Source organism: Phascolarctos cinereus, unplaced genomic scaffold (assembly GCF_003287225.1).
Source record: "Phascolarctos cinereus isolate Bilbo 61053 unplaced genomic scaffold, phaCin_HiC Scaffold_1;HRSCAF=81, whole genome shotgun sequence".
Lineage (NCBI taxonomy): Eukaryota > Metazoa > Chordata > Mammalia > Diprotodontia > Phascolarctidae > Phascolarctos > Phascolarctos cinereus.
In genome coordinates, this window is record NW_027555514.1 from 221,320,623 (window position 1) to 221,344,158 (window position 23,536).

The 23,536-nt window shown below is 50.2% G+C and overlaps 2 protein-coding genes across 2 annotated transcripts; one reads left to right on the forward strand and one right to left on the reverse strand.

Moving 5' to 3' along the window:
• The first annotated feature begins 20 nt into the window (after window positions 1–20).
• Window positions 21–6,903, forward strand: MBD6 (methyl-CpG binding domain protein 6). Its single transcript, XM_020990111.2, is given in 16 exon segments — window positions 21–740; window positions 873–935; window positions 1,151–1,287; window positions 1,570–1,672; window positions 1,804–1,836; window positions 1,838–1,967; window positions 2,238–2,827; window positions 2,829–3,294; window positions 3,501–4,153; window positions 4,371–4,388; window positions 4,390–4,525; window positions 4,693–4,862; window positions 5,007–5,417; window positions 5,494–5,546; window positions 5,775–5,835; window positions 5,952–6,903. Coding segments are annotated over 14 exon segments (3,012 nt in total). The 5' UTR covers window positions 21–740; window positions 873–935; window positions 1,151–1,174; the 3' UTR covers window positions 6,027–6,903.
• Window positions 6,904–7,083: 180 nt separating this feature from the next.
• Window positions 7,084–22,287, reverse strand: DCTN2 (dynactin subunit 2). The gene is made up of 14 exons (XM_020990114.2): window positions 22,025–22,287; window positions 19,799–19,867; window positions 11,250–11,346; window positions 10,906–10,967; window positions 10,527–10,625; window positions 10,135–10,295; window positions 9,848–9,995; window positions 9,452–9,517; window positions 8,970–9,008; window positions 8,725–8,802; window positions 8,557–8,628; window positions 8,163–8,265; window positions 7,971–8,062; window positions 7,084–7,512 (listed from the first exon to the last, which is right to left on the reverse strand). Exons 1-14 carry the CDS (start codon window positions 22,058–22,060, stop codon window positions 7,426–7,428), a joined length of 1,209 nt encoding a protein of 402 aa, XP_020845773.1. The 5' UTR covers window positions 22,061–22,287; the 3' UTR covers window positions 7,084–7,425.
• Between the last annotated feature and the right edge of the window lie 1,249 nt (window positions 22,288–23,536).

The window sequence follows — 23,536 nt, forward strand, 5'->3', positions numbered from 1 at the left end:
TCCCTCCTCGGCTTCTTCCTTCCCCCCTTCCCCCGCTCTGCCCTCCCTCTCTCCGTCCCTGCTCCCTCCCCGCTCCCCTTTTCTCTCCTTCGCCTCCCCTCGGTCCCCATCCCCGCGCCGCTTCCTCTCACCTGCTCCCTCCCTCCTGCTCCCTCCCTCCTCCTCCCTCCCTCCTCCTCCCCCCTCGCTCTCCCCTCCCCCTCCCCCGCCACCTACCTCTGGGTCTGTCTCCTGCCTCCTGCGCCGCCTCCTTCCTCCTCCTCCCGACACGGCGCTCACCCCTCCGCCCTCCCCCCAAGTTCCTTCCTACTCGCCAACCTCTCGCGTCCCCAGGCCGAGGCGGGCCGGCGGCGCGGGGTGACAGGGGTGCCGGGGGGCTGCGAGGGAGGCTGGCGGGGCCCTCTTCGCCTGCTGTGCCCTCCGTCGAAACTCAGGGTGGGGGAAATGCAGGAACCTTCAAGGCGCCACAACTGGGGAGGGGGATGGAGAGGCGCCTCCAGTCCAGGGTCTCGATGAACGCAGAATGTGTTGGGGGAAACGTCGGGTGGCAGTGGAGACATGAAGGGAGGTCACCCTAGAGGGCTTCGGGGCAATGAAATCTTGTCGATCTGTGGGGTAAACTGTATAGACCTCTTGGAAGAGGACACTAGTGGGTGCTGACGGCTGGCTAATTTACCTCCACTGCTTTGGGTGGTCTTCTGACCCTCTGAGACGGAGGGCTGCGATCTTCAGACCCCCAGGTCAGGAGGGGGTCCGCTGGGCCCTGGGGGAGTAGTTGGGATTCCTGCTCTGTCCGAGGTCTTCAAAGACCGCTGGGGAGAGTGTCGGGCGCTGTCATTCCTGCTGACAGGGCCCCATCCCCTGTGTTGCAGGTGTGGGCTAAGCCGGAGGCCCCGGCTTGGACTGGACACCACCATGTTTGCAGAGATGTTAAGGTAGCCGTGCGCCGCGGGCATCCCCCAGCTCTCCTGCCCCAGCTTCCAGAAAGTGCCCCTGAACGCCCTGGGGCTCTTCCTAGGGTTGCCTAGGCTCATGTAGGCATGCGACTCCCGCTGGTTTCTCCCCTTTCTAGCCAAGCCTTCCCTCATGCCCTGTCCTGTGTCCCTCCCTGCCCTTCTGCCAGTGCCCACCAGAGTGTCTGTGTTGTCAGGCGAATGGGAGCTGAGCGCACACAATGAATGGGGGCAATGAGAGCAGCGAAGCAGACAGAGCTGGGGGCCCTGGGGCCTCCCCTGTCCCTATTGGCTGGCAGCGCTGTGTGCGGGAGGGTGCCGTGCTCTATGTCAGGTATGGACCTTTCCAGGATTTTCTGATTTCCTCCATTCTATTTTTTTTCAATCTGTTCACTCACAGCTCAGACCCCTGCACCCCCAGCTGCCCCCCTTGAGCCATGCTCCTGCATCCACTGAAGTATCCCCTGGCCTCCCTCCCCCCACTCAGCCCGACTCTTAGATTATGCTGCCCCACCCAGGAGGATCTTGGAATTGGCTTAAGTAGCTGTGCCCCTTGGGAGTATTTGCTGACCTTGTGCCCCCTAATCCCATCCTTCCTGACCCTTTTCCTCCCCAGTCCAAGTGGCACAGAGCTGTCTTCCCTGGAGCAAACCCGGAGCTACCTCCTCAGTGACGGGACCTGCAAGTGTGGCCTGGAGTGTCCACTCAATGTCCCAAAGGTCAGCATGATGAGGGTTGGCCAAGGTGGAGGAGTGGGGAGCTAGTCCAAAACCTCCCTGGGAATCATAGGTTGTGGCATCTATCCCAACATCTCTGCTTGCTCAGCCTGTCCTTACCCTCTGCCATATAGGTTTTCAACTTTGACCCCTTGGCCCTGGTGACCCCCGGGCGGGGCAGGGGTGGGGCCGGCAGCTGAGGAGGACATGACCAAGCTGTGCAACCACAGGCGGAAAGCTGTCGCCATGGCAACGCTATACAGAAGTATGGAGACCACCTGTTCACACCCCTCCCCTGGTGAGAGAAAGAGAGGGATTAGAGGGAACCTAGGAACCTGGGTGAGGGAGCCAGGGGAGGGGTGCTCCCAAGTCTGGGAGGGCTGAGCAGAGAGGATATGGGGGAGATAGGCCTGAATGGAGTGGGGCTGCTGTGGATTGGGCGGGGTGCTGGAGTGTGAGGTAGGGGTCAGGCAAACAGGAACACCTGATAGAGGTGGAACTGAGGAATGAGAAGTTCTTGGATGCAGAGGTTCCTGGCTTTGACCCTCTTATTTCTGATCTGTTGCAGGAGGGGGAGCAAGCCCCCAACTGTTCCACACTGTGTCCCCAGGTCCCCCGACTGCCCATCCCCCTTGCCGAGTCCCTCCCATGGCCCCACTTAATGGGGGACCCTGTACTCTACCCCCAGAGCCACTTTCTGCATCTCCTCAGCCCTTTCCCCCCTTATCAGGCCCTGGGAGTGTCTTTCCACCCCCAAGGCCCCCTGACCCAGGTACCCCAGGGGGCAGCAACAGCCCTTGCTTCCTCCCAAGGGGCAATGCCCCCTCCCCAGCCCCACCCCCACCTCCTGCTGTCAGTCTCAATGCCTCCCCATATATCTGGGGGACTGCCCTCAGACCCAGCCTGGTTCCTCCAGACCTGGGTTCTCCTCCTGCACCCCTTATTTCCTCTTCACCACCCACGGGGAGTGGCGAGCACCCTCTGGATTCCCCTTTCCACTGCAGCGATGCCTTAACGCCCTCCCCCCTGCCTCCAAGCAATAATCTCCCTGGCTCTTGTGGACCCCCCACTCAGCCACCAGTGTCTTCAGCCTCTATGCACCTGCCCTTGCCCCTGGTCCTGGGGCCTCTGGGAGGGGGTCCCATGGTAGAGGGGACTGGGGGCACCCCCGTTCCTCGCCAGCAGCCTACTCTCTGCAGCAGCCAAGGCACAGCGCCCCTCACTGCCTCCCCCCAGCACTTTACAGGGCCGAAGGCTTCGAGCCCAGGCGCCCCCTCCTCCCCATCAGCCCTCACCCCGTTCCCAACGCCGCCCCCGCAGGCCTCCAACTGTTCTCCGCTTGCTGGAAGGGGGAGGGCCTTTGATACCCCGGCGGACCCGCCCTCGAGCCCCTGCTCCCCCTTCTTTCCCTCACTCTGAACCATCTAACCCAATCCTCCCCTCTGTGCTATCCCTGCTGGGGCTCTCTACCCCTCCCCACTCCGATGGAAGCTTTAACCTTTCGGGGTCCGATGTGCCCCTTCCCCCACCCCTTCCCCTCTCCTCAGGGAGCCCCCCTCAACCCATGCACCCCATCCAGCCCTCCTTACCTGGGACTAGCAGTGGCAGCCTCAGCAGCATGCCAGGTACATGGATGTTATGAAGCAGCTCCCTCTCCCCATGAGTGACTGGGTTGGGGTAGATCTGTCACCCCAGGCGTTTGGGTTAAAGGTTAGAGGGGGAACTCCTTCCATGTTGTTTGGGTCAAAACTGGACAGAGAGGCTGTTTTCCCTGGGTAATAGGGTGGGGTTTTCTTTTCCCTTTTCTGACTCTTCCCTCTCTTTTTTCCAGGTGCCCCTGCCCCTCCAGCCGCCACCAAAGCCCCCCCGGTCCCCAGCCCTGTCCTTCGAAGCACCCCTGAAGGGATGGGTCCAACCTGCCCTCTTCCCTCCCTTGGTGGGGGGGAAGCCTTCCCCTTTCCCAGCCCAGAGCAGGGCTTGGCATTGGGTGGGGCAGGCTTTCCAGGACTGCTTGGGGCCCTGCCTCTTCCCTTGAGTTTGGGGCAGCCTCCTCCCCCTCCATTGCTTAGCCACAGTTTGTTGGGTGGTGTGTTGGCTGGGGGTGGGGGGCAACCTCCCCCTGAGCCCTTCCTGCCTCCTCCTGGGGGTCCAGGGCCCCCCCTGGCTCCAGGCGATCCTGAGGGACCATCACTTTTGGTGGCTTCCCTGCTTCCACCACCCTCCTCGGACCTACTCCCACCCACTCCAGCCCCTCCCACCAACCTCCTTGCCTCACTTCTACCCCTACTGGCTTTGGGTCCCCCGTCGGGGGATGGGGAAGGACCTGGGGAGGTGTCGGGGGGTCCAAGTGGGGAGTCATTTCCAGGTTTGGGAGACCTGCCCCCCCTCCTGTTTCCCCCCCTCTCAGCCCCACCTGCCCTCATAGCTTTAAATTCTGCGCTGCTGGCTGCCAGCCTGGACCCCCCTGCAGGGAACCCTTCCCAGGTGAGGATGGGGATAGAAAAGCAATAGGTGGCGTTAGGGAAAGACCAGGGAAAGGAGTGCTGGGGAGGAAGGAGAAGGTGTTCATCTTCCTAGAAAAATTCTTCCCTAGGGGAAGGTAGAGGTTTGAGTCACTGGCTGGGGGTGGAAGTAGTTGGGGCAGCACTGCTACTGGAATACGGATCTTGACTGTTCATGGCCTATGCTTCTTTTGACTCAGTCCTGTGTTCTGAGCACCCCCCCAACCTGGACCACCTACCTCCAGCGTCACCACGGCAACTACTGACCCTGGGGCCTCCTCTCTGGGCAAGGCCCCTTCCACCTCAGGGAGAACCCCCCCACTTCTCAGCCCTCTGCTGAGTGCCAGCCTGCTGGGTAAGTCCAAGGAGGAGAGATTTCAAAAGTGATGCCGAGTGATCACTGGGGCCACTGCCTTATAAGGCTGTGGGTTCACGGCTCATACCCCCCTGAATACTCACAGGATGGTCTGGGTTTGCTCTGTTTGCATAGGGGACCTCCTAACTTCCTTGCCTTATTCTCAGGTGACTTGTCTTCAATGACCAGCAGCCCTGGGACCCTTCCCAGCCTGCTGACCCCTCCAGGCCCTCTTTTCCCTGGTCAGCTTGGGCTCCAGCTCCTCCCTGGGGGAGGTGCCCCCCCACCTCTCTCTGGGGCCTCCAGCCCCTTGACCTGCTTGCTGCAGAGTCTCCAGGTGAGTTGTGGACACTTGCTGCTGTTTTCTTTTCTGGAGGAAGCAGGCAAAGAACTTGGTTTCCTGAGTTTTTGTGGGTTGTGTCAGGAAAGGAATGTCAGTGTCTTGGTTTGGGCTGACTGGACTCTCTCTTTTGCTCTGCAGCTCCCCACTGAGCAACCAGAAGCTCCTTGCCTGCCCCCTGAGAGTCCCAGCCCAACTGTTGAACCGGAGCCTGCCCGGCCCCCCCTCAGTGCCTTAGCCCCACCCCAGGGTTTCCCTGACCCCCCAGCTCCTGAGTTGTTGACTGGGAGAGGGTCAGGAAAGCGGGGACGGCGGGGAGGTGGGGGATCAAGGGGCATTAATGGGGAAACTAGACCAGGCCGGGGCCGAAGGCCTGGTAGCCGGAGAGAGCCGAGTCGACTGGCCCTTAGGTGGGGAGGACGAGGTGGTTTCAATGGACAGATGGAACGGTCCCCCCGAGGTCCCCACTGGCAGCATAATGGGGAGTTGGCTGAAGGGGGGACTGAGCCCAAAGACCTACCTACTCCCATGCCCCAGCCAGATGAGCTCAAGGTGAGTATAGAGAAAGGGGTTTAAGGTATTTCAGAAAAGATTATTCCTTTTCCTAATCCCATCTCAATTGTTTCAGGTGCCCCCTGGGGGAGTTAGAAAGTCACGCAGGGGCAGGAGGAGAAAGAGCAAGTAAGTGCTTGACCCCTAACAGTGACTTTTTGCATCCAAGCCTTTGCCTATTTGCATTTGTTTGGAGTTTCATAGCTGTTGTCTTCAAAATGAACAGATGTTCACTTGAATGACTCAGGAGTCTAATGCCCCAATACAGACAGGTTCCCCTGCCCCATTGTCCCAGTTCAGCAGCCTCACCTCGTTGGCTGGGAGATTGACTTTATCTCCTTATTCTCCTTGTTGCAGCCCCTCCCGAACCAGCAGCAGCTCTCGACAGATTACCCTGGAGCCTAGCCACATGGCCGGGGTAAGCAGGAGGGGTAGGGGTGGAGGAGGGAGAAGAAAAATGGCGGCTGGGGGATTGATGGAGGAAGAAAGATTGCCACCTTAGCAGCTGCTAGTAGCCTTTCTGTACTTGTCCAGGTGGCCGTTCCCTTGCCCCCCCGGCCCCGTCCTGGTCGTCCTGCCAAGAACAAGAGGAGGAAATTGGCCCCATAGCAGCCATACCTGGAGCTGGACCTGATCCCCACTCTGGGGGGAGTTGAGCCTTGGGAGTCCCTGCCAACCATCTGTACCTGTGGACAGAAGTGGGTAGGGGGCTGTGTCCCCCCCCCAGCCCCCAAGCACAAATGCATTTCCCTCCCCCCATAATCTTATCCTGAGCCATTCCAGGGGATAGAGAAGCTCACCTCACCCCAAAGCCATGTCACTGATAAGGTCTGGGGGGGTATTTGGCACCTCCCCCCCCCAGGTACTAAGGGGAGCATACCCTTCTCCAGGTCTTATTTGCTTAAGTTATTTTTGCACAAATGACTCTTTATATTTAATTCGACTTCATTGCCCCTCTTCCCCAAGCCAGCAGGCTCAGTTTACAAACCTGTGAGCCACTGCTGGCTGCTGCCCTCCTTCCCAGCGAAAGGCACAAAGCAATAAGCATCACTCCTTCTACCCCTAGCCCCCTTCCCTCTGGCTCAGGTGCCTCAAAGCACAGATCCCACCCCTCCCCACCCCTCCCCCCACGGTTTGAAACACACGGAAGCCTCATTTCAGGGTGTAAGCCAGGTTCCTTCCCCCTTTCCTCTGGGGTAAGGGGGGAAAGAGGCCTCCCTTCCCACACACACTACAGTGCCCCCTTTCCCCCATCAAAAATGCTCAGAGACGTTGTCATGACGCTGACGCAAGGATTATGCAACGCAGTCCAACCGGAGTGGCCAGCATGCCCCAGCCGTCCAGGGGCTGCCTCATGCCTTTTCTTTTGTAAAGACAAGACCCTTCGGGAGTTTTAATTCTGTTTTGTACTTGCCCTGTGGGGCCTCCACCGCTTTTCTATGGGAGACACTCTTAATTTAACAGATAAGAATATTTTGAAACTCTGGCTCTGGGTCCATGCTCATTTCTTTTGTGGGAACAGCTTACATTTAAAATCTTTCCTTCTCTTGTTTTGTTCTGGGAAACATATCCAGAATTCTTGCCACCCAGACTGGTTTTCCTGGACAAGGGGTAGACAAGCTAACCCTTGGTGAGGTCATCTTGCCAGGAAACAGCACAAGCTACGTACGGCACAACAGCATTTAATGACCAGAAAGTTGTACGGTTAGCCACAGCAGTTGTGTACCCCTACCCCCACCACATCACAGGAAAGCAGTGTTATACATGGGTTAGGAAAATGGCTGTTTCCATGCCCCCCCTCTCCAGGGGCTAACAGGAGATGCTTCCCCTTGGCCACCACTGTTTAATGTATCCAAGGGGTCTACACTCCACATGCAGGAGGTCCTCTCCTTGGAAGGGAGGGGGAACCTGGGATTTGTATAATTAAGGAAAGAGGGAGCACAGCCAGACTCAAGCTGATAAGTACAGGACACACACAGTGGGTCAGAGACCGCCCCTCCATTTCTGCTCACTTTCCTAGTTTCTTCATTCGTGTGTTGATGCTGGCAAAGTTTCCCTCCACTGTGACCAGGTTCTCCTGCATGGTGGCCTGTACCTAGAAATGGATGACAGGTGCTCAGGAACTTCTGGCCATAGCCTGCGAGGGAGCACCTTAAGGAGCTAAAAACATGTGACTGGAGAAGGCCAATGAGATGGAATGTAATCCGCCACACAATTCTGGAATTGAAAAAGACCTTAAGAGATCATCTGGTCCAAGCTCACTTTACAGGTGATGTAACTGACCCAAAGAAATGAAGAGGCTTGCTCAAAGTCATGGAGCTAATGGCAGACACAGGACGGATACCATGGTCTCCTCACTCACTGCTGTGCTTTGGAAAACGGAATTGGCTACAACTTGTCCAAAATCACTAAGCAAAGTTACAACATGAAGAGCAGAGGGAGAGAAGGCCTTTCAGCCTCAGGCCTCTCCTTGAAGGACAGACAAAAGGATCTCATCTATATATGTTAAGGTAGGGGAAAGTACAGGCCCAAGCTTTGTTAGAAGACACAAACCTGAGCCAGCAGGGCAGCATTGTCCTTGAGAGAACCAGCGATCATCTGCTGGGTGGTATCCAGATGTGTAAGGAGCTGACCAAACTGCATGGCTACAAGAAGTGAAGGCGTGTGTTGGGACTTGGTAGCATGCCTCGGGAAGTGCTCACCTCCCGAATCCCTCCCAATGCCTCCCTGGTCCAGGTTCCTCACCTTGCTCATGCAGCTGCTTGATGGCAACAAGTCGCTGTACTAGCTCAGGAAGTGTGGCGGCAATGGGACTCCAACGCTGAACTGTTTCATACAACTGATGTACCTGGGAAATGAGACAGCAAACAGAAAGGATCGTGAGGGCACATACAGCCAGTGGTTACGCTACCCCAGGAATCACCATCAGAGGAGCAGCAAGCAGCAGCATACTCCCCACGCACTGGGGACCTGATCTGGCTCACACCAGGGGCAGTGTTTCTGGTGGCACAGAGGGAAAGCTGATACACCTGAGGCTGAAGGCAGTGGGCAGATGGCTTGGGTGTCTACGTTCCATATGTCTCAATGTCAGTGGGACACGTAGGGAAATGACACGGTGGGGCGGGGGCGTGGCTCTGACCTTGCTCTGTGTGTCTGCATCCTCCACGGCAGCTTTGTGCTTAGCGATCTCATTCACTTTCCCCAGGACACTCTGGAAGCACAAGCACAAAGGATGAAATAGGCAATGAAGACACAAAGGACTCTTGCCATCAATGCTTAGATCACTGCCACCGCTCCTGATGCGTACCTGTAGTCGTGCTTCCACCTGGTCCAAAGCAGCAAGGTCCAGGGTGCTCACTTTTGCCTGCAACAGCTCCACTGTTTCCTGGGGAAGTGAAGGGGGGGGCCGGAGATGTACAAATACACAACGGGGCCATCACTAGGATAAATCCACTTGCAGCCAGAACTCTAAATGGCCAATGCTTGGAGAAAACTCAACTGTAACATCCCCTCCAAAATCCTGCTATTGTACACAGCTCCCTCCCTGCTTACCATCAGGCTGGATCCCTGCAGACCTGCAGACAAGGGATTCTAGAGAGAGATGGGAAGAGTTGAGTGAGATCAGTCTCCATTCATATCATCACCTTCCATTCTGGCATACCCAGCTTTATTTGACTTTGAGAAATAGGTTTCTTATCCCTTTAGAGGCAGCTGGTGGTGCAGTAGAGTACTGGGCCTGGGGTTAGGAAGACCTGAATTCAAATTTAGCCTCAGGCGCTTACCAGCTGTGTCACTGGGCAAGTCACTTAACCTCTGTTGGCCTGTTTACCTCAACTGTAAAATGGGGGTTAATAGTAGCACCTACCTCCCAGGGTTGTTGGGAGGATTATTTGTAAAAAGTGCTTTAGCATAGTGCCTGGCACACAGGGCATGATCTTCCTCCCTTCTTAGTTCCAAGAATATAGACTCCTGATCTTCCTGTACTGGTTGTGGGAAACAAGGAAAGGCTCTGGCAGGGCGTGAGAGTATCTGACCTGAGGGTCCTGGTCACAGCGCACTGTTGCCTCCAGCTCTGACAGCCGTTTCTCAAGCTCTGCAACCTGTAGTGAAAGCAAGGGTAAGAGACTCCCCTAAACCAGAGGAAGGGGTGGCCCCCTTGTTATTGTAAAACAGCAGAAATGGGCCACTTCTCCCCATTGGTGATTGAATCTACAATCCAACCCTGAAGAAATTCCAGAGAGGGCCCCCACAGACAGCTGCTGCCCCACCCCAATATAGTTTATACATCCCTGGCCAGTCAGATCCTGCCAAACTAATCAGTCCCAAGTGCTAAACACTGGGAAAAATACAGGCTTGACTTAGCTTAGTCAGAAGACTGCCAGGGAGCAAGATACTAAAACTGCTTACGAGTGACTATTCCAGCCACTCACCTTGGCAGCCTGGGAGAACTTGTCTTGCTCAGGCCGAGAATGAAGCTCATAAGTGACCAGGCTGCTGTCGGGGGGGGGCCCAGCAGTATCCTTGCCCCCTACCCCAACCCCTTTGCTCTTTGCTGCTTCCAGTTGCACCAGCAGACGGCTAGGCCAAGGAAAGAAGATCAACAAGAAGTCACTTCACATGCAGGGCAGGGGCACAAGTGTGACTTCCTTTCAGCTCCCTGTTCCCCTCCCTAGCTGCAGCCTGGCCTTGCAGAGGCTCTCTGGCCCAGGGTACCCACTTGGCCAGGGCTCCATCAGGGTCAGTGAGGTTGATGGCAGCATCAGGTCCCAGCAGCTTCTCTAGGTGGGAGGCAACGAGCTGCTGCTTCAGGACAGCCAGCTGTTTGGCCAACACCACAGGGGTCAGCTTCTCCTCAGCAGCTGACTCTTTCACTGTTGCCTGGGAGGGGAAGAGGTAAGAAAACCATGAGGAACTGCAGGAATTGGGCCAGACCTGAGCTGAGTGTCAGTCACTGGGAGTGCACTGGAAGATCAGTCCTGGGCAGAAAATTGGTCACCTTCTATTCCCAGTCTTGAATACGGTTCCAGGTACCTTCTCCCTCCCTCCCTCCCTCCCAAGGTCAAAGGGACAAGGACTGGGACTGGAGGAGGAAGCAGAGCTCCTGGTTACCTTTATCTTCTCTACCTCGGTCATTAATTCTTGAACCTCATGCAAAAGTCGCTGATACTTCTGTTGGGGTGTCTCCTTCAGCCCCAGTCCCTCTCCAAGCTGGAGGTCAAGAATAAAAGGGGGGTGTCACATCCCTCAGGATAGGGAACTGCCCAAATCCCAGAATCCAATCACAAAGTGTATTTTGCCCAGTCCAGTATGTCTACTACGTTCCCAAGACTGATGACTTAAAACAACAGCCAGGTAAGTGGCAATGCCAGCTTAAGGGATGTCCCTTTCAATAACTAGTAGGGCCCCTCAGCCCCAACAACCAGAGAAACATCCAAAATTTTCCCTTTTAATTGCCTCCCTTGATGAGAAATTCCCCCTCATAACAAACCATTTCAAACTCTCCAGATTCATATCCTGTCCTTTTGGTTTTCCCAATACGATCTGAAAAGTCTGCATGGGAAGAGAAGAGAGGAGAAAGGAATGGAAAGGTTGTCCCACCTTTGTCACTGCTTCTAACTCCCAGGCAAGGGAGGGGATTTAGAGAGTTACTTGTTTCCACCAGAGGCCCCTTGGAAGGCTCCTTCCCCGGGAGTAAGCCCACTACAAAAAAGTCCAGAACTCAGAAGGTTGCTTCTAGGCCTTTTCCCCCATTCCTCCTCATACACTCATCTCATTCTTAGTTTTACCCTTATCAACCCTCCTGCCTGATCCCACACCCAACTCTGGCCTCACCAAGTCCCTTGGTCCCCACTCTTTTGTCTTTGAACTTGTCATAGGCAGCATTTGGGTTGACAATGATATGCTCCACACTTGTACTTGTCAGCTCCTCCTGGAAAGACAGATATTTTAGATCAAGAGAAGTCTTTCCAAGCCCACCACCCAAAGTATTCCCCACACCCAAACCATCACTGAATGTCCCTCCTGTGTTTTTGTTTTACTTCATCAGGGGGAAAGGGAAAAAAAATTCACCACTTCGATGCTCCACTGAAAGGAAATGAATTTTCCTTTCCTGTCACAGTGTGAATAAGATTTATATGGAAACGAGGGATCCAGTACCAAAGCTAAAGCCTTGGCTTTCTGTAAACATCAACCCCTTGCTTCAGCTAGGGATGCATGACAACAGCAAGCATCTCTTCTACTTTCAACAACAAGCTCCGGGAGGTGGCAAGGTTATCCAAGCCATCTCATGTACTCTAGAGGTTTATACCTCTAAAAACTGCCCTTTCCCCCATTCCAGATCTGCTAAGACCACTCTCTTTCAGTCTCACCCCAAACCTGCTTGTCACAAAGGGCAAGATGAAAGGCTGCTAGCTGGTAGAGTAGGTGGGTATTACCACATTGCTGGTATCACCTGACATCACTTGGAGCAAGGGTCCCTGGGATTTGGGGAGTCAGTGGCCATTCCCTAGACCTATCAGGCTGAGGTTGAGAAATTTAGATGTGTCTGTCTTCTGAAGGACAACACAGAAGCAGAAACTCATCCAGTTAATATGCATCATGATAGGGATTAAATGCCTGTCCTACAGAAGAGACATTTCAGGTTCAATCCAGAGAAGAGCTACAGCAAGCATCCTGCCCTGCCAGCTTCCACTGGCACAGTGGACTGAAGCCAGTTCTAGAAGAGCCTCACTACACAAACAGGCTTTTCCAGGAAAAGGGGACTTTGGTGGGGATCGGCCATAGAACTAGGAAAGGGGCCTCTGTCTGAAGCTCAGAGATGGAAGAAGCAATTATCTCACTGTAATACAAACATCTACATTCTCCATCTCTACCCCCAGATTCTAATGCGGTTCACAGGCCAGTGTTCCCTCCCCAAATACTTAGAGAGGTCTGACATCCATCCCTATAATACAGCAGACTTCAGCCAGGATTAGGATACTAAGTCTTACTGTGGAAGAAAGGGGAGAGAGGTTCTTCTTCCCCTCTCTCCCAGCTTAGGTGTGGGGTCCAGAGAAGAAGGCAAGGGGTGGGAAAATGCAGCCCTAATCTTTACAGCTCCATCTTTGACCATGTACCCTATCACACCTTAGGGTTAGTCTGAGGCGGAACCAGAATATTAGTGGCAGCTTTATGATGGTGGGGGGAAGGGAGTACATTAGGGGAGAGAAGCACTTAACCTTTTGTCTTTACCTCTTCTCCAGGGGAAGCCATGGGCAGTTATGATGGGCAGAGGACAGAGAGGGTCAAGAGCCCAGGACCAGAAGAAAAGCAAAGGAGCTTTTGAGAGCAAAAGCATCCTTTTTCTAGTCCTCTCTGGGGTGCTGTGCCCAAAGCATCACATACCCCAAGTATCCAATCAGTGAGTATCTTGATCTCTGATCTCTACTTCACATGAGACTGGGAAAGAACTCAAATTAAGAGAATAAAAGCCCCTGAAACATCTAGGAGGAAGTTAAGCATAAGATAACTACCTTTTCTCCAGGAATCCCCTCCTCTCTTCCCTTGCCAGGACCCTGACCAGCAAGGACAGTAAAGTTAAAAACTCCATTCAAAATTTTAAGTTTGAAGGGTGACAGTCCTTCAGTCCAAGGAAAGATAATTCCCTGGGCAGTGAAGGGACTGTAAAAAATCAGCCACCCTCAGAGAATTTCAATCTTAGGACATCTGAGCAGAGATCAGCACCAACCTATTACAGGCCTGGGACCTGACTGTGAGACAGAATGAGACAGAAAATTCACTGGCAATCTTCCTTCAGCTGTAGGTCCCTGCCCCTTACCTAGCAGCACTGAAAATGGGCTTACAACATAGGTGTTAGGTGACTTTGGCATCAGGAGCCTCTCTAACTATGTGTTACCTCTGGAAGGGGCAGGAGAACAGTGTTTAGGGACTCTCCATTTTTACATTCTAGGGTCTTAGACCAGTGTCCAAGACGTATATGATGGTGGTAGAATGAATAGGGTCAAGGTCAAGCCAGCTAAGTGGGCAGGGAGTGGAAGGATGAGAAGTCTGGTAGAGACAAAAGGGCAGGAGAACACCCATCCCATGATAGCACACCCGTTAAAAAAGCAGACAAAAGGTCAGGCTTCTTACCAGCTCCTTGCGGTTTCCCCAGAGGTGAGAAAGTCAAAAGAGGTTAAGAGGAAAAGGAGTAGAAATTGGGGGGAAAAAAAGACAAAATTGTTATTAGCACATTGTCACATGCACTACATGATACTCTTAAAACATACTGTACCACAGGGCCCCAGGGGAGCTTAGCAAAACCTTGGTAACAGTTAATTACAGATGAGATCCCCACATACTCAAAAAGGGAAAGAGTAAGACCTGACCCTCCCCCTAGGTAACAAGGCTACACAGGAGATTAGGTAAAAGGATAATTACTAAAAAACTGAAGAACTCCAGCAGTTAGAGGAGATCAGCCAGTGACATGGGTTAAAGAAATGATGAGAAAGAAAAGAGGAATCAAAGCATTTCTGAAAGGGGGATTTCTCCTCACTTTATCAATGAGGAAATAGTGGCCCAGAAGAGATGGCAGGTGTGAAGGAGAGGCTGTGGCCATTTCAAAGGCCTCTAGTTGAGTGGTTAGCCCCTGGCATGAGTTTCCCTACTACCCTGGTTTTTGAGGCTTCGGGAGCACAAGGCAGTTAAAATGGTAGCGTGAGCCCTAGTGAGGGAAGGGAAAAGCAAGTGTTCAGGTTAGGCAGGACAGCTAATGCCAGCTGCTGACAAACGAAGCAGGAAGAACCTGTCAAACACTTGTTTTCTCTGCTGCGGCTGCTCTCACAGTAGGTGAAAACAGTTCCTAATTCCAATCCTTTTCTCATTCCCGTAGCTCTGTGAGCACCTAATTTGTGTTACTGCTAAATAACCTTCTTGTTCCCTGAATAAGCCAGCTTAATTTTACTATGATGAGCTACCAGAGGGAGACCAAAGTTCAAAGAACTCCAATATCCAGCTCCCAAACCCTCGTGAGGAACCTGACTTTTTAATTCCCTTGTTACAGGATCCATGGGGGGGGGGGGAGAGGGCAGGGTAACAAAGATAGTTTCTGTAAACCCAGGCCACCACAGATGGTTCCTAGCCCCAAGCAGTGCTGAATTAGGAATCTCCAGGAGGGGAAAATCCCAAAAGATGCACCAAAGGGGCAGACACAAAGAAAGGGCATGAGTACAGGGATATACATTAGAGACAGGGTCTCAATCTCCTCCACGTAGTTCAGGCATAGCTGTATCCTGACCTCCCCCACCTCTTCATTCCTCATCCCACAGTTACTTCCTCTAATGCCTGTTTCTGGCCCAGGCAAGGTTCCTCCTTTAGACTGAACTGGAGCTCCATTTTCAGTTTTGCTCTCTGAGCTGGAAGGGGCAGGGGGAGGTTTTAATGGTATAGCCTGGATGGAAAGCCTGCAAAGGTGCTCACATGCAAACACAGAGACCAAGCCTTTCTCATCCTTGTCCTAGTGAGATAAAGCTAGCTCAGGGAGAGAAGCAAATGGTCATCAGGAAGTAGACTCCCTAGCTCAAATCCAAATCATGAAGAATGAGCAGCAGGGGGTACAAAAAAACTTGCCAAAGGAAATAACCAAGTGATGGATTAGTTTTCAAATCATGGTCTCCAGGATGTGCCAGAGAGAAAATGAAATCTTATACATAATTCCCATTACCTGGAGTTGTATTGATCACCAAAGAAACACAAAGCACCACAGTCACCCTGACTGAAAAGTCTGATATCCTAATCATGGGTGCCAGCAAGGACAGTTGATGTAGCATTTTTCATGTGACTCTGTTCCTCACTCACTCTACTCAATTTCTAAACTCACCAGGGGTATCTGGCCAAGTGACTACACAAATCCTGGGGGGTGAGATGGGGAGTGGAGTGGATATGAGGCAGTGAGGAGGAGGAGGAGGAGGCGGCGGCTAAAAGTTCGTACTTTGCTCTGACTTAGGTACAGTAACAAACAAAGAGCTAGAGAAACTATAGATGGTTAGAGAGGATAGTGCTGGAGAATATAACCTAGAATTTACCCATATAAAATTAAAGCTAACTATCTATTTTTAAGGAGGGGTACAAAAGAATAGTTAATTCTAAATCACTGTTTCTTTATTTGACACTCTAGAGAACAAAGCTGAGGCTATTTTTGGAATCAGTAATCTATGAAGATGTGTCATGGATAATAAAAAAGACAGTTATGCTCGGTTTTAGAATACATATGATTCTCCCTTACCTTTATCCTCCAACACACAAGATTTAACTTCCTGTTTTGCTTAAGTTGATATTAAAATTAGTTTGCAATTTGAAGCACATAGCAATTGTTCCACCATTCAGAGGAGGTAGTCCAAAAAATGTGCTGGGCAACAATGTTGGAAATTAAAATTTCCAAGGATCACACACACACACACACAATTTAAAAATCCTGATAGCTATTCCCCAGAGATGTTCCTTTGATGGAGGAAGAGGCACTGGCCTCTTGTTATACAGTCACCTGAAGTGATATGACCTTGATCCAACATAGTTCAAAGCTATTCTCTTTCTATGGGTCTTATTCCAGGCTGGGAAAAGGGGGTATGATATTTTCCCATTTTCTGCTCCTCAAATCAATGGAATCTTCATGCCCAAATGCCTTTATAGTCTTTATCTCCTTGTACCACCCTCCACCTGACAGTTGGACTCTAAGTTGCTCACATAGGGAAAAGGTAACAGTAATCCAATTAGAATTCTATATACAAAACTTGACTAACCATCTTTAAACAGGAGGCGGGCAGGCATCAAAGTCACCCAATCAGGTGTTTATTGGCTTTTGAAATGATTAGTGACAACAAAAGGACAAGAGGCAGTTCACTGGCATGCAAGATGGAAAACAAGAAAACATGCAAAGTAGAAGCACTGAATGGTCTTACTTGTGCAAACTAGTGTCCAGGCAAGGTGGTGAGGAGGGAGGGGGAAAGCATTAGGAAAAACTCAGATAAGTTCATGTGCATTAACAGTTAATAAACACAATTAAGCATATTCTATAATATCCCCAAACCAAAGGAAGGGAAACAACCTGTTGTTTCTTTTTTTGGGCTCAAGAACAGTCAATGCTACCTGCCCTTCTCAGAGGCTGAACGAACTGCATAAGCAGCCAGGAGACTGCTGGCTGTGCCACAGCCTCTCAGGGCACCAGAGTTTGCAATAAGGCAGTAGGTGTTCCCATTATCTGGCACTGAGGACTGCTATGAACCATGTGTTTAGTTAAGAATGTTCCTCTTGGTTCCCTGTTCTAGTAGCTTCAAAAACCACGAATAGAACAATTCATATACTAAAGTTGAGTACTGACCGATCAAATATGGAAGATAGGGTTCACCTCTGGGCATTAACTTTCCTCAAATTTTTTTTTAATCCTACCAAAAACACCCAGTCCACTTCCCAATTATCTTGGTACTTGGCCTGGGAAAACCAAACCTGGGCATGGAGAGCAGTGAAGGGTAACTTGTAGTATGAGAGGGATTACATGGTGAGGTCAGCTAGGCCCTTTAGTTGGCCCAGCACCCTGGGCTCACTTCCCCTTTGGAATATTATTTCTTACTTTAGTTGCTTTAATGCACCGTAAGGAACTTGGTCATTTTATAAACAAACCTTTCCCCTACCATCCTTCTGAGGATAGCGACATTTCCAGGTATACTATGAAGTAGCAATTATAAAATTCTGGATACAGTTTTTTTTTTAAGCCACCATCGCCATCTGTGGCTTAATTTAAGATTACTGGGCCAGACAAAGTTTCTCTCACAATGAAGAAATAATAGAGGTTACCATATTGGTGTTACATGTGCTAAAGCTACTTCACTATTCCTTTAATCAAAAGTCTAGAGATTAAATTAGAGAATACCATCACTGGGGGTAGTGGAATGGGAGCTTTGCATGTGTGTGAGAGACTCAGGGTTGAATAGTGATAGTGGTATGTGTCTTTCTCCCATGCTATATCTTCAGGAAGGCAGGCATGCTGGGAGAAATGTGGATATCAAAGAAACCAAGATTGCTGAAGTTTTAATTCATATACATCTCAAGTTACAAATTTAAATCTGAATTAAGAACAGCAGTAAAGCCATTATTCAGCTTCCTTCGCAAACTGTCTCTCTAGGGCCCAAAGGGACAAGCTGTAGCCAGATACATTAGCTTTATGATGGAAAACATCTAAAGCCTTGGCTTCTCCTAAAGCAGCTGAAGGCATCCTCATTTCTCTACTTATAGTGCTGGAGAGTCACTAAGAGAAATGTTGAGGGAAAGCAACTAAACTTATGTCATCATTTCTCCAGTTTCCTAGCACTGTTATCTGAAAAAAGGATACAGAGAAATTAAAGTACTTATCTTTCCCATTTGCCATGAGAGATTATTGGAGTTTGGAAAAAAGCACTCTTGCTTGGGAATAAATCAGATATGTGCTTAGGTTCTATCTGGGGGAAAAGCAGCTGACCTGGAATGGACATCCTTTTTGGCTCTCCTCTCCCAGGTAGTTAACATCCTATTAAGCCTATTCCATAGCTGGTGAGGCTTAGCCAGGGATGTTACCCTCAGTTCAGTGGCTCTGCTCATTAAGGAGAATCCTCCTTGGACACCAGGAATACATCAAAAGAAAAATCACAATTTTTTTTCAAATAGGGATCCTCTCAAATTAATTCCTGTCCCTGCATTAGAGATTGGTCAGCAGTAGGGTCCCATTCAGTATCTCTCCGTGAAAACGTGACATTTCCTTTAGAGTCTAGACAAGCCCAGGCTGAAATTGAGCAGAATTCCTGAATTGTGGCACTATGATAATGAGCTCAGCACCTCCCACTTATGACCTTTAAAGAGGAGAGAGATGACTAATCTGGAGAAGGACCTTTAAGAATAGCCCTTATAGTGACAGGTAAGAATAGCTCATGAGCAATAAAGATGCCTCAGCCATACTCACATATTATTCTTTGGACAACTGCACCACACTACATCTCCATATGACTGCAGTTTTGGGACATGACATGCGAGCAGCTAGAGAGAGATGCCACAAAAGACACACACCACAGAAAGTGGGGTGGGGTAGAAGATAAGGTCTGTTTGCAAATCAGGGGCTACTGCCATGTGGGAGAGCCAAACAAGGAAAAAGTGAATATGCCAAGCCACACATTATCAGCCAGCATCCAGCACCCCCCAACTGACCAGAAAACTCCCAGACACAGCCAAAAGATTCATACATGTATATATGGAGCCTGCCTCCTGAGGATGGTCAGCCATGCTGTCTTTGTTCAGGCATCACCCTACCCTAGGCCATTGTGGGAATACCAGAAACACATAATAAAAGTGTTAATAAACACAATTAAGCATATTCTATGATATCCCCAAACCAAAGGGAGGGAAATAACCTGCTGTTTCTTTTTCAGAGACAGAGAACAGTCAATCCTACCTGCCCTTTTCAGAAGCTGAACAAGCTGCATCGGTGCCCTCAGGACTTCACACACAGCTTGTACCATTTAATTTGCACTTCTCTGTTATGACTTATATACTATTTGGGTGTATCTTATTTCTTCTATTAGCTTGGGGGTTGGGGCTGGATTCCTTGAAGGGAAGGACCATATATATATATATACATATATACATACATACATACATACATATATATATATATATATATATATATATATATGTGCATGTATATATCTTCCTTCTTCCATACTATACAAAGCTCTCTATACAAAGGAGACTTGACCAGATTATGTGTTAAGTGCTCTTCCTTTACTGGGACTGTATCTACAGTTTCCCCTGTACCACCTCTCTTCTCTGGACATCTTCCTATATCTAAATGTCCCTCAAGGCACCTTTTCTTTACTAAGAAAGTAAATCAATTCCTCCACCATCTTTCTTTGCCATGACCTTTCCCCAATCTCGGTAAAAAGCTCCAAACCACAACCCTTTCTCTGTCCCATGAAGCTCTGCACTAGGTAAGTCACCAGTCCACAGTAAATAGGAATATTAAGTGAAATACTGTCTGAAGAAGACATGACTCAGACTCAGGGAGTTTACAGCATCTCAGGTTTTATATCTGTTCTTAAACAATAACCAGGTCCTAGGAGTCTGAGTTTTTCCTAACCTCACTTACTTTGCTCAGATTTTACCAGCTAAACTCAAGAGCTTTAAAGGTCTGAACTGTCTTGGCATTTCTCCTTTATGCTCCAAGTTCAATGTTGAGTGTAAATCTTTTGTACCAACAACTCAAAATGCCCTGGAAATGAGGCTGGCACACCAGCTTTTTGTGGTGGCTTATTAGGGAAAGGGATGAGATAGGCCAGGGGAAGGGCACCAAGGGAGTGCTGTGAAACAGTAATGCGTGGTCTTACCGAATCAAATTCTGCTTGGTCGTCCTCAGGGAGATCGCTGGTCTCATAAACATCTGGTTCATTTCTGGCCTGCAGGCAGAAGAAGTAACCAACCCACCTCATGACAAAGTACCCACCAAGTCCCTTCCCCTACTCCATTTATCATGACTAACGAGAAGACAGGATGATTCCCAGACCACCTGCCTGCTCACCTGTCCCTTATCCTTCACCCAGCCCAGGGAACCATCACAAGGCTGGTGGCTGAAGCAACTGAAACCTAACGGTAGAAGCTGAATGTGAGTTATGCCAAAGACATTGCTTTCATCTGAAGGTTAGGCACTTAGTTGTTGTTTTTTTTACTAATCTGAGGAGACAGGGTTGAGAGGGACAGGGACCTTAAGTCTTTTCACTTCACTGGTATCAATGGGGATAAAGGTAAATGTAGTACAACTAGGGGGTACATCAAATGTATCTATATGGGATGGAAGTTTTTAGAGCTTTAGACAAAGAATTCTAAACCTGATCTAAGAATGGTTTTGTTGCTCCAACTTCTTATCTGCCATTAGCCAATGCTAAGTCTGGCAAAAGTGGAAATAAGGCAGCAAGGAGCACAGGTCGTGGTTAGTATAGGAGTGTCAAAGGCCATATAATCAGTTTTGTTTCATTTTGGTGCAATACAAGGTGGGGGGGGTGTTGGTAGTAGAGAAGAAGTATGAAATGCTAGGGATAGTCTAGGAGAGGTTGAATGCAGTGGAAATGAGAGTGGGAAGATAAGACAGGAGAGGAGGAAACAATCTTGGATGCTAATAGGAGTCAAGGGGGGGGGGCCCAAGTCTTGCATTGTGAGACGTATGCAAGCTTATGAGGTATAGGTTGGGGGTAGGTGAAATGTTACGTTGTGGGAATAGCCTATGGAAGGCTATAGTGTAATGGAACTGGTGGCAGCCTGAAAGAGCACACTTACAGAAAAGGAGAAAACAAAAGGAAGGTGAAAGCTTTCACAGAGCAGATGGAGGACAATTCACACAATAACTATAATGTTGTAAAGACAATCCATCTTGAAAGATTTAAAAACTCTGATCAATGCAAACCAGCCAGGATTCCTGGGGGTAGATTCCATGCCACCCATGTCCTGAAATTGAGTTAGTGGACTCAGGATGAAGAATGGGACATGTGATTTTTTGGAGGGGGCTACTATGGGAATTTGTTTTGACTATTCATATTTTTTTCTGTTCCATTATCATATTAAAATACAAAGATATCAACCATCTATATTCTCTCCCTCCAGGCTCTCCTAACCCTCCCCCCAACTGGAAAAGAAAAAAAAACACTTGTAACAAATAAGTACTATGCATATTTGTTATAAGGGTTTTATCATTTTTTTTCCAATAGGTGAAGAGAGAAAAAAAAATACTTGTTAATTGGAAAAATAAAAAATTGGTGGAGGGAAAGGAGCTCAGAGATGGAAGTCAGGTGCTAGGTGGTCAGAATACTCTCAAGAGGGCTACAATGCAATGGGAGTGGGTGGAGACAGACTGGAAGAAAGAAGCCTGGAGGGAGATCTGACAGCAGAAGAGTGAAACAAATCCTTAGATGGGTAAGAGGGTTTAAAACAGGCAGGGGTTTCTTAATCTTTTTTGTATCACAAACAACTCTTGACAATCTGGTGAAACCTATGAATCCATTCTCAGACTGTTTTTAAATGCACAAACTAAATACCTAGGATTACAAAAGAAGTCAATTATATAGAAATTCTGAAAGGAAAAAGTTCATGGACCCTAGATTAAGAACCAGTGGCTTAAGAGGAGGAGGCCAAGGCAAGACTCATGACGGGAGTGCGGAGAGGTGGCCGGGGAGCCTCCGGACAGGGAAGAAGCACAGACCGAAGCTGAAGAGGGCCTTGGCAAGGCAACTAGTGCAACCCCTTCGTCTGACCGAGGCAGGACCGGCGGCCCACATCGGGTACGTGACTCGCCCGAGGCTGCCCGGGCAGTCAGTGAGGCAGAAAGGACTCGGACTCCACCTTCACCGCTCTCGGCCGGCCGCACCCCAGGGCGGGGGTGAGGATGGGGTACCGGGGACCGAATGAGGGTCCCCGGGCAGGGACGGGAAAGCCCGCCGGGCGGCGGGGAGGCCGGGGCCCACGCGCGAGCCCTCGGGCTGGTCCCCGGCGGCGGCCCAAGCGGCGCGGCCAGGGAGGGACCGTGCCGGGCCGCGGGGCGGGGGCCGTCCGGGCCCTCTACTCACAATGCCGGGGAGGTCGGCGTATTTGGGGTCCGCCATGACAGCGGCAGAGGAGGACAGGGAAGACAGGGCAGGGGGGGTCCGGGGCCTCGGCGGGGCCGGAGCCGAAGCTCGAGCTCTGCCCGCAGAAGAAGCCGGTCGGGGTCCCGGTCCAGGGCTTAGTCGGATGCGGCAGCAGGGGCGGCTGAGGGGCACCAAATCTCGCGAAAGGACGGCCGGGAATCGGCTGAGCCGAGAGAGGGAGAAGCCAACCTCGCGAGAACCGAGGGCTCTTAGCCGCTTCCCCCCCCACCAACCGTGAGGTAGAAGCGGGCGAAAACGAGGCAGAGAGATGAGGTAATGGGAAGAGTGCCGACAAGGATTGTGGGATGTGTAGTCAGAGTATAGTCTCCTTTGAAGGCATGGAAGGAGGGTATCTTGTTAGAGAAGCATGGATATAAAGCTAGAAGGGACTGTGGAGATCATCTAAATCCAGAGGTTCTTCTTCTTCTTCGTCTTTTTTTGGCCAGGCAATGGGGTTGTGTGACTTGCCCAGGGTCACACAGCTAGTGCGTGTTAGTGTCTGAGGGCAAATTTGAACTCAGGTCTTCCTGACTCCAGGGCCAGTGCTGTATCCACTGCGCCACTTAGTTACCCCAATCCAGAGATTCTTAACCAAAAAGCATTCTCCTTTTTTTTTTGGCAGTATGCGCGAGTCAAGAGGCATTTATTTGGCACCTACTATGTGCCCACATGGGCAGCTGGGTGGCTCAGTGGATAAAGCACTGAGCCTGGAGTCAGAAAGACTTGAGTTCAAATGCCACCTCAGACATATTTACTGACCCTGGGCAAGTCATTTAATCCTGTTTACCTCAGTTTCCTCATCTGTAAAATGAGCTGGAGAAGGAAATGGCAAACCACTCCAGTATCTCTGCCAAGAAAACCCCAAAAGGAGTCACAAAGAATCAGATATGACTGACCATCAAGAACATGGACCCACAGCCTTGGGGATACAAAGGCAAAAGCAGTCTTTGCTTTCCAGTAGCTCACAGTCAACTGGAGAGATAATTTCAAACAACTATGTATAAACAAGATATATACAGGATAAAGAGAAGATCATCTGAGAGGGAAGGCACTAAAACCAGGTGAAATCTATGGGGCTCTCCTCAGAATAATGTTTTTCTTTTTCTTTCTTTTTTTTTTTTTAAGGCAGTGGGGTTAAGTGACTTGTCCAGGGTCACTCAGCTAGTAAGTGTCGAGTGTTTGAGGTCTAATTTGAACTCAGGTCCTCCTGACTCCCAGGCTCTATCCATTGTGCCACCTAACTGCCCCTCCGAATAATGTTTTTAAATGAATAAAATAAATACACAGGATTACAAAGGAAATCCATTACATTAAAATAGTTATTTAAAAAGAAGTTCCCTCAGATTTAAAACTACTGAGCTGGTAAAAAATGCTACCAAACTTCCTGACAGAGAGGTGATTGGCTCAGAGTGCAGACTAAGACTTTTTGTTTTTAGACCTAATGCTGGAATT